The sequence below is a fragment of the Oncorhynchus clarkii genome, chromosome 24 (genome assembly GCF_045791955.1).
Source record: "Oncorhynchus clarkii lewisi isolate Uvic-CL-2024 chromosome 24, UVic_Ocla_1.0, whole genome shotgun sequence".
NCBI lineage: Eukaryota > Metazoa > Chordata > Actinopteri > Salmoniformes > Salmonidae > Oncorhynchus > Oncorhynchus clarkii.
Genome location: NC_092170.1, coordinates 22,712,094 through 22,722,164, shown reverse-complemented (window position 1 = coordinate 22,722,164; position 10,071 = coordinate 22,712,094). Strand labels below are relative to the sequence as shown.

At 44.0% G+C, this 10,071-nt stretch overlaps 1 protein-coding gene across 2 annotated transcripts in view; it reads right to left on the bottom strand.

Moving 5' to 3' along the window:
* LOC139383104 (sacsin-like) overlaps positions 1-10,071 on the bottom strand; it is a 36,165-nt gene that overhangs the window by 16,163 nt on the left and 9,931 nt on the right. For both annotated transcript variants that reach the window (XM_071127417.1, XM_071127416.1), the window contains 7 exons: positions 6,682-6,772; positions 6,456-6,541; positions 5,830-5,941; positions 5,491-5,637; positions 3,862-5,344; positions 3,628-3,719; positions 2,183-2,209 (listed from right to left, as the gene is read on the bottom strand). In XM_071127417.1, coding sequence (XP_070983518.1) covers positions 2,183-2,209; positions 3,628-3,719; positions 3,862-5,344; positions 5,491-5,637; positions 5,830-5,941; positions 6,456-6,541; positions 6,682-6,772 — 2,038 coding nt within the window. The remainder of the gene's footprint in view (positions 1-2,182; positions 2,210-3,627; positions 3,720-3,861; positions 5,345-5,490; positions 5,638-5,829; positions 5,942-6,455; positions 6,542-6,681; positions 6,773-10,071) is intronic.

Sequence of the window (10,071 nt, the reverse complement as noted above, 5' to 3'; positions counted from 1 at the left end):
GGGAACACTAAAATAACACATCCTAGATCTGAATGAAATATTCTTATTAAATACTTTTTTCCTTACATAGTTGAATGTGCTGACAACAAAATCACACAAAAATTATCAATGGAAATCAAATTTATCAACCCATGGAGGTCTGGATTTGGAGTGACACTCAAAATTAAAGTGGAAAACCACACTACAGGCTGATCCAACTTTGACGTAATGTCCTTAAAACAAGTCAAAATGAGGCTCAGTAATGTGTGTGGCCTCCACGTGCCTGTATGACCTCCCTACAACGCCTGGGCATGCTCCTGATGAGGTGGCGGATGGTCTCCTGAGGGATCTCCTCCCAGACCTGGACTAAAGCATCCGCCAACTCCTGGACAGTCTGTGGTGCAACGTGGCGTTGGTGGATGGAGCGAGACATGATGTCCCAGATGTGCTCAATTGGATTCAGGTCTGGGGAACGGGCGGGCCAGTCCATAGCATCAATGCCTTCCTCTTGCAGGAACTGCTGACACACTCCAGCCACATGAGGTCTAGCATTGTCTTGCATTAGGAGGAACCCAGGGTCAACCGCACCAGCATATGGTCTCAAGGGGTCTGAGGATGTCATCTCGGTACCTAATGGCAGTCAGGCTACCTCTGGCGAGCACATGGAGGGCTGTGCGGCCCCCCAAAGAAATGCCACCCCACACCATGACTTACCCACCGCCAAACCGGTCATGCTGGAGGATGTTGCAGGCAGCAGAATGTTCTCCACGGCGTCTCCAGATTGTCACGTCTGTCACATGTGCTCAGTGTGAACCTGCTTTCATCTGTGAAGAGCACAGGGCGCCAGTGGCGAATTTGCCAATCTTGGTGTTCTCTGGCAAATGCCAAACGTCCTGCACGGTGTTGGGCTGTAAGCACAACCCCCACCTGTGGACGTCGGGCCCTCATACCACCCTCATGGAGTCTGTTTCTGACCGTTTGAGCAGACACATGCACATTTGTGGCCTGCTGGAGGTCATTTTGCAGGGCTCTGGCAGTGCTCCTCCTGCTCCTCCTTGCACAAAGGCGGAGGTAGCGGTCCTGCTGCTGGGTTGTTGCCCTCCTACGGCCTCCTCCACGTCTCCTGATGTACTGGCCTGTCTCCTGGTAGCGCCTCCATGCTCTGGACACTACGCTGACAGACACAGCAAACCTTCTTGCCACAGCTCGCATTGATGTGCCATCCTGGATGAGCTGCACTACCTGAGCCACTTGTGTGGGTTGTAGACTCCGTCTCATGCTACCACTAGAGTGAAAGCGCCGCCAGCATTAAAAAGTGACCAAAACATCAGCCAGGAAGCATAGGAACTGAGAAGTGGTCTGTGGTCACCACCTGCAGAACCACTCCTTTATTGGGGGTGTCTTGCTAATTGCCTATAATTTCCACCTGTTGTCTATTCCATTTGCACAACAGCATGTGAAATTTATTGTCAATCAGTGTTGCTTCCTAAGTGGACAGTTTGATTTCACAGAAGTGTGATTGACTTGGAGTTACATTGTGTTGTTTAAGTGTTCCCTTTATTTTTTTGAACAGTGTATAATAATTTGCATCAAGACCATATGGGCTCAATTAGGCAAACAACAAGCATTTTATTACAAATATTTCTAGTTAATAGAATTTGATTAACTACAACACTAAAAAAATCCAAAGCACGGCAAAACATAACAACTATATTAAGTTACCATGCACAGCATGGCAAGCACAACACACACTTAACAAGCTAATATTTAATAGACTCAATGTCACATCACAAGACTGCCATAAAATTCTACAATGAGTTCTAACTAAATGACTGATACACAAAGATTGTGCAAATTCCTGCAATGAGCAAAGACAAAGTGCGTTCCAGTGACATGTTAGAATTCACACTGCCAGAGAGACACACTTTTCTGGGAACACACACAGCTAAACAAATACAAAAACATTATGGGCACTATGAAATGTGATGTTTTTCAAATTGGAGGGAAGGGAACATAATATTTCAAACGCTCCCGCCTCCACAAAGGTTCAGTCTTTATCAATGTTGAGGCAATGTTAGCTACTATTCACATTAAATGTATGATACAGATTAGAGTTTGTATAGTGCCCATTAAAACAATGTATTGGTTTGGGTTAATGTAAAAAATGATTCCAGGACACAACACCACATGTCAAAGCACCTACCTGAACACCCCCAAAGAAATTGTTGCACTGCAATTACATTTAAATTACATGTTTTAGACATTTAGGTTAGCACGTTGATAACTACATCCTCCAATTCCCCAAAATTAAATGATGTCATTATAGTTGTATAAATGTTATTTTAAAATGTAACTGTAATGGATTTTACTTTGATATACTAGCTTGCATTGATAGCAGAGGATACAATCAACCTGCCAAGAGAATGTGAGGACAAGGGGGTGATTCTGAGGATGAGTCCCCAGATCACACATGGGTGGCTACAGTGGCAGACAGTCAATGCCTGTAACAGCCACTGTAGGGCAGTGATCATATAACACCGCCGAGGTAGGGGAATTCTAGTGTCTCTAGCTGAGGATCATACAGATGTCGTTCTCAATGGCTACGTGTGAAGGGTCTATTGTGTGAGAGGACCTTCTATGTGACCTACTTAATGAAGTGTAATGAGGATACTTCAATCTCTGATGCATGTAGCAGCACCCAAGGCTGTGTCCTAGCTATGAGGTGGCAATGACAGACCAGCAGAGAGCCAGAGAGGTGTAAGGAAAATTACTTAGGCTTTGAGTAAAGTAGACAGTTGGAATTCTGTCAACTCGTAAAATTAAAATGATAAATATTATTCAGGTTTGCAGTATTTTTCTGAAAGGCAATATTCCAAATGAATCCATGTCTATTTACAGAAATATACTGGATACAGTTAGAGCAGCATATTATTGCCTCACTCCTTCAATCTAGCTACCACTAGCAGTCAGAATGATGGAGTGTACCTCTCTGCCCTGGCTAGACCTTTCTACTGTTTCACAGAGAACTCCTAGCTCAACATGAAGAAGACTTCAATGCTATATTATGTCCAGATTACACACACTGTGAAAACGATGTTTGATTCTGAATTTATTTGTTATGTGGCGCTCAGGATGTGGACACGTTATGTTCTCTGGACCGTGCAGCAAAGGGCTTTAATTGACAAATCTGCATATTCCCCCTGACTGGCTCCAGGCCCTTTTGGCACACTCCTGGTTGGGTATGGGAGCAAGCATGTCCAGAATCTGATAGCAGTGAATGGAATGTGAGTCACCCCCATCTGCCAGCTCACACACGCACTTAGCAGTCATAAATTATCTATCAGCAGTGCACCAGGTTTAATGTCCCCCGGGGGCAGCAGGGGAATGGGGTGACCAGGAGTTATTACTACCTGGCTACGAACCTTACACATCCCTCAAAGAACACAGGGTGAACTAGGCAGTGAAGGCAGTGAAGCTACCGTGTAACAATTTTAATCTACTGTATGTTGAACTACAGTTTAGACTGCATGTCTTCTAGATTCATCGATTCTATTTCCTAGAATTAATGTTGGTGTCCAAATCTAATATTAGGATTAAGGTGGGATCCTCCGATGACTGACACACCCCAGACGTGAGTGGGGGATTTACCTCTGCTTTTGGCTGCATCCTTCAGGCTGCTCATAACTGATGGTTTAATGCCCTCCAGTATGAATCGTCCCTCCAGTCCAGGGTAAAGAGACCTTAACACAAAACAAAGAGAGAGTACACACTTTTATATATTAGCTCACAGGCTGCAATCTAGCATATTGCTGATAGTCAACAATACTTGCATTCAAATGTGTTTTTTTTGTGGTTTTGCTAAGGCATAGAGAAATTCTGTACCTGGGGTATTCTTCCGAAGCAATGTAAATTGCATCCTTATCACTGACAGAGGAGGAGAACGCTGCAAATGTCTCATCTTGCAAAGGCAGCAGCTCTAGTCCAATGAGGTCGCTGTAACCTTTGTCGCTGAGGACAAACTCCAGCAGAAGCAGCTTCTCCTGAGAGGTCCCTTTATGTTTGGCCTTCCTGATCACCTGCCGCACCAGATGAGGGGTCACCTTCTTCACAGAGGCAGGCCCCATTACGTATGTGTCCAGGACCGCATCTACAGCGGCAGGCACCCTGGCCACCTGCATCCCTGAGCTTTGGAGGTAGCTGATTACCGTCTCTGTGATGTCCACGTCCATGTCCAGCTCTGAAAACACAGCCTCGTCCACCTGGATCCAGCTGTTAGTGAGAGAGTAGATGACCTGCTGCTGTAGCAAGTCATGAAACAGAGGCTCCAGTATGGGCTTCCAGCGAGGCCTGATCCGGTTGAGGTCTGGCCAGGCCCCGTAAGTACCTCTAGGGAAGAGGGGGAAGTCTTGGTCCTTCTTGGTTTGGATCCTCTTGATGGCCTCCATGATGAGGGTGAAGTAGGCCCTAGGGATGATGGTGACGATGAGGAGTTCGTTCCAGAGCGCTGCAGGGTCCCTCCACTGGTCCACCTCCCGCCATTTGATGCTTCTGCGATTGTCTGTGAGGCCAAAGAAGCCACTGACATGGACCGGCAGCCCCGTCAGGCTCTCCTCTCCAGGGGGGAGAGGCAGGAAGCAGAAGGCTCGCCCCAAGAAACAAGACGTGGCACCCTTGTCCTCGTCGATGCGGGTGAGAGGCAGGGCGATGCCGATGGTGGGGATGAACTTCAGGTCATCTGCCAGGGAGTCCAGGTCACTGCACAAGCCCCGGCCCCCCACTCCATTACACACAAGCCAGGTGGTCCTCTGGATCTCCTTGGCTGTCTCGTCCTGGGTCTCGATGTTGACCTGGTAGGTGGCGCACATGACAGTACTGCTGGGCACTCCGTTGCTGTAGCTGTCTGTGGCCAGTCCCAGGGTCTTTAGAGAGTTAGGACGCTCTAGCTTGTCTTCTGGGTTCTCTCCTGCTGTCACCTGGAAAAGCATGCGTTCTGTACCGTCTGACTCACGCACATGCAGGGAGACCTTCTGAACGCTCTTGAGGAAGAGAAGCACCGTGTCAGCGTCGGCTTTGAAAGACTCGAAAAGCTCCAGCACCTTCTCTTTGTTGTAGATGTTGGCGCTCAGCTGGGAGGGCTTAATGCGGAGGGGGAAGCGGAACATAGTTCCAGAAAAACTGCCGTCCTCGATGGGTTTACCGGAGTTTCCAAATAAGCCGATGAAGGGCGCAAACTGATCGGTGAGCTCTGTGATCTCCTTCATATCTGTCTTCAGGTTCCAACACTGCCCAGACTCATGGGCACCAAACAGCGTCTGGTGAGGGTCCAGCATGCCAATCTGTTCTCCACTAAATATACTGGGGACATCTGAAACAAACATTCAAACAAAATGTATTTATTTATTGATTAAAGGTAACTTAAAAAATGTGCACATTGAAGGATATATCAAACATAATACTGAATAATCACCTTACTCATTTGCAGGTAAAATAATATTTCAATAAAAGCCTCACCTGTTATGTGGTACACAGAGTTGAACCCAATACCAAATCTTCCAACTTTCAAAGGATCCTCTCTCTTTCTGCTCCTTGCTATCTCCTGAATTCCATTCCAATCTTCAGCCGTGAACACCGCATCATTGTACACATACAAGGCCGTTCCTAAAACCAAAACAAGAAATAAGATCATCCAAATAAGATCATAATCTTGATGACAGTTTTTAGATGTTTGCTGCTGCTATGGAAAAACCAACAAAACAATTTCTCACTACTCTGCGACTTTTCTTACTGAAAACAAAAATGTCCCTATATCTGGTCAACTGAATAATCTGTGAGAATTAATAAAAAACCTACCTTGATACTGAGCCATGTCATGTGACCAAAGTGACTCCACTCCATACTCTGTCTCATCATACAAAAACTTAACCTCTGTGGCTCCAGCATCCTCAGCATTCTGTATCAGCTCCTGCAGAGAAAAACATTGAGATCTTTTAAAACAATATAAAGGTTCAGGGCTTTGTTTTGTGACATTAAGATACATACATACTGTACATACATAAATACATATGATACATACTGATATAAAGAAAGATGTTATGCGCATACTGGGTTTTGTGCATGTCGATATCAGTGCATTATCACACTATTACATAGTCACAGAGCTTCTGAACCATCATCTTCACGGAAAGGTTCAAACTTTAGGAGCCTTTCCTTCCCCCAGAGGTCTTCCAGGCCAGTGTGAAATGAGTGGAACGTCGCTAGGTAATGAGCTTCCATTGTCTTAACAGTGAGAGTGAGTGTCAGGCCTATTTTCGGAACCAAACCAATGTGCTTTCCTCTCAAGAGTATAATCACCTTTGCCTGGATGTCATACTACTAGGCATGGTTGTTCATCATCACCATCAATGAGTCCATGTGTTTGGCTACTATGGACTCTTACAGTAAGTTAAAGCCAGACAACATTAATACATTGTACTTACTTTCAGAATCTGTCCACCTTCAGGATACCTTCTTAGAATATCTTTCAAAAACTCGACCAATGGTGGTGTCGTCTGTCCAAATCTCCCTGTAAAAATAGCAGTGAAATAGAATGTTATGTGAAACATATACTACCCATGAAGAACTAAACTAAAGGATTATGAACACCTATGTGAAAAGTAAGAATGGATTCATCCCAGAACTGTTTCCAGTAATCTATTATCTTACCTCCCCCTTTCAGGCCCCTTCCCTCCAGTGCCATGCATACTTCAAGGCTTCCCATGGGCACCAGGGTCCCAATCTGTACTTTGTCATCCAACTGAAGTTAGGGGAGACAGAACACACCATGAGTACTATACAATATGCTTGTCCTTAAGCTTTAGTAACTGCACTGGACCTGTAATTAACATCTTGTATGCAAAACCCTAAATATGAATGCTTCAAACGATTAATAACCTGACAAATATCTTGAATTGCACATCAGATCACATTTATTTATTCGCTGCCATATAGGCAGCCTATGATCATAATGCACAAGACCATTAAATTGAACAATCTTCACAGCATAATGAAGTACATTTGACTGTCAACCAGGTAAAATCTTGGGTTGGCGTTATTGCACAGGTGTTAGTGTGATACACAATCCCCCTCTGCACCTAACAGGATCGATACTGAACAGAGCAGGCTGGACGTGCACCAGCAGCAGGCAGGTAGGCTTACACTAAGACCATTATCTCTCGCTCTCCAAGGTGAAAACCCTCATCTGCAGCGTCACTTGCTTCGCTCAGCACTTCTGGCACATGAACAAGCAGTCCAGCACGACGAGCCCTGCTCTGCAAACCAAACCTCTCATCACAGAGGCCGTCTGACTACTCACATACTGTAACTGACTGGCTAATACCGATTGTCACTTTTTCTTGCTGGCCATGGTTTGTACAATATTGTTACTGATATGTAAACGATTAGTCTAATAGTTTAAATAAATGAGGATGGCGCCGGAGGAAATGGCTGCCGTTTTACAGGCTCCTAACCAATTGTGCTATTTTGTGTGTTTTTTCACGTTGTTGTAACTTATTTTGTACACAATGTTTTTGTCACCGTCTTTTATGACCAAAAACAGTTTCTGGATATCAGAACAGCGTTTACTCACCTCAAACAAATATTTTTTTCTTTAACGAGACACAGACTGCTACCCCTCGTCTTACCGGAGGCATCTGTTCAGTCTTGCTGATGCGCGGTCTGTGTCTATTTGTCAATAACAGCTGGTGCGCAAAAACAAATATTAAGGAAGTCTTAAGGTTTTGCTCACCTGCATAAGGGGCATGAGTGGCATTTCCCGTATGGTTGAGGAGGATCTCCATATTGCAAATGTACGGTCCCTTACTAGACGTCCGCAGGTGTTATTAAAATAGGCTGATTCCACCAGATGGTGACTGGCTGCTTATTGCAAATTGACAAAACATCACCAAACGGACACGGACGTTTCTTGTAAATGGAAAAGACTTCAAAGATGAAACTTGGTGAACACAGGTTTGGCCAAATGTACTTAAACCAAATGTACAGAAACAAAATGGTGTCGAAGCCGCAACGCTCTGAGTTAATGCCCATTTTCTAGGATTAAAGGTGAAAAACGGTAATACAGTGCTAATTTGACCACTTCACATTAAAGTACATAAACCTACAGTGTAAGGAAAAAAAGAACCAGACATTTATCTATCGTAATTGACGAGAAATCATACAACGTCCGTTTAGTGATGGCTAAACAAATGTGCTTTTTTCCAAAAAGTTACAGATCCAGTTAAGGCGAATTTCGTTAAGACAGGTTTCAGGTGCTCTATGTGATTTTCTGTACTCACCCACCCACACAGTCATTGTGGAGTGACACAGTGTGGGGCTTACTGACACAGCCTACAGCCTGCAGCCTGCAATAGTTACCTGCGTTCGAACCATCAAAGAACCGTCAGACCTAGAGCTCTGAAACTTTATAAACCTGTTCTAGGGATTCAGTTTGTAGTGCACTGTGAGTTATGTGGCTCTAAAAAGTTTTCATGCCGAGAAACAGCCTTGTCCATTTGCACTAACTTCAATTCATTTTTAACGTCGCAAAATTGACGTCACTTAAAAAAGTCCCAGAATCACAAGACAGCCTTGGACCCTAAGGTTTCTGTCCGATAGCTCTTTCAGGGAACCTGTAGCAATGCCCGGACGAAGTGAATTTTCAGCACTAATTAAGGTCGCTACTCGGGCTCTGAATAACCTATCGACCCAAAACTCGGGATCCGGGGTCCCTCAGCTAGGCCTACACATAATGTCAGAACAGGATCCGCAGCTCGAATGTAACTATGTTTTTTTATGGTTTTAACAGAAGGCGCTATGAATTGTGGGCCAGCTCTGAAATATGTGATAGTTGGCTTCTAAAAGAGTTCAACAAAGTAAGTTATCTTATTGACTGATGGCTGACTTGATGGCCGTATAATATATTGGCATTGTACATTTTATATTACAAATGGACAGTGTACATTTCCAATGTATTTAATGAGGGATTTTCCATCATCAAATGGACAGGCTGAAATCAACACCAACGAGCGATGGAGAGGAACCACTATCACTGCTCGGCCATCCCGAGTTCAACAAGCCGGTCAATTGGGCATTTCTGCAGTATATTAGAGCATGTCCAATTCGTGATGGTAAATGTCCATTGTAAGACATTGCAAATTTACAGTCGTGCACCTGGTAATTGAACAGGTTACTAGGAGCGTATTTTTAATATGGCTCCAAATGGCGTCAGGGGGATGTTTTTCAAAAAACATTTTAAAAAACGACAGTCCCACTTCTCTCTCATTGCGCCAACGAGCAATGGAAAGGAACCACTATCACTGCTCGTCCATTCCGAGTTCAACGAACCAGTCAATAAGGCATTTCTGCAGTATATTAGACCATGTCCAATTCGTGATGGTAAATGCCCATTGTAAGACATTGCAAATGGACAGTTTACATTTGTCCATTTCCAATCTATTTAAACCGGGATTTTCCATCACCAAATGGACAGGCTGAAATCAACATCAACGAGCAATTGGACAGTGTCCATCACACATATGCTATACTGTCAGTGTGAACATGCTCTTCTGCAAGTTGACAGTGTCCATTGCCAATGTTTATCCATATGGACTTCCATTACGAAATGGACATGCTGAATCAACATTAATGAGAAATTCTTACTTCCTATGATCAAACATGACAAATAGACCTTCTAGGTTGATTCAGGGCTTAACATAGTGATATATATCATTTGGTCAGTATATACGACATTTGGAGATTTCTTATGCCATTTGGACATGGTTCACTGACTTTTGGGTTTGGAAGCCGATTTCCTATGATCATATATGGCAAATGGATATAACATCCTGATTTGGTACCTTCAATACTTATACATTCCTTTTGGACATTTTTATGCCATTTGGTCATGGTTCACTGATTTTTGTGTTCAGAAGCCGAACACATATATGATCATATATTGCAAATGGACAAAACATAGGCCTTGTGGACAAACTCAATAAAATAAGACAAATGTATGTCCATACGTCCAATCAGGACGCTTATAAGAAATCCCGCTATGCC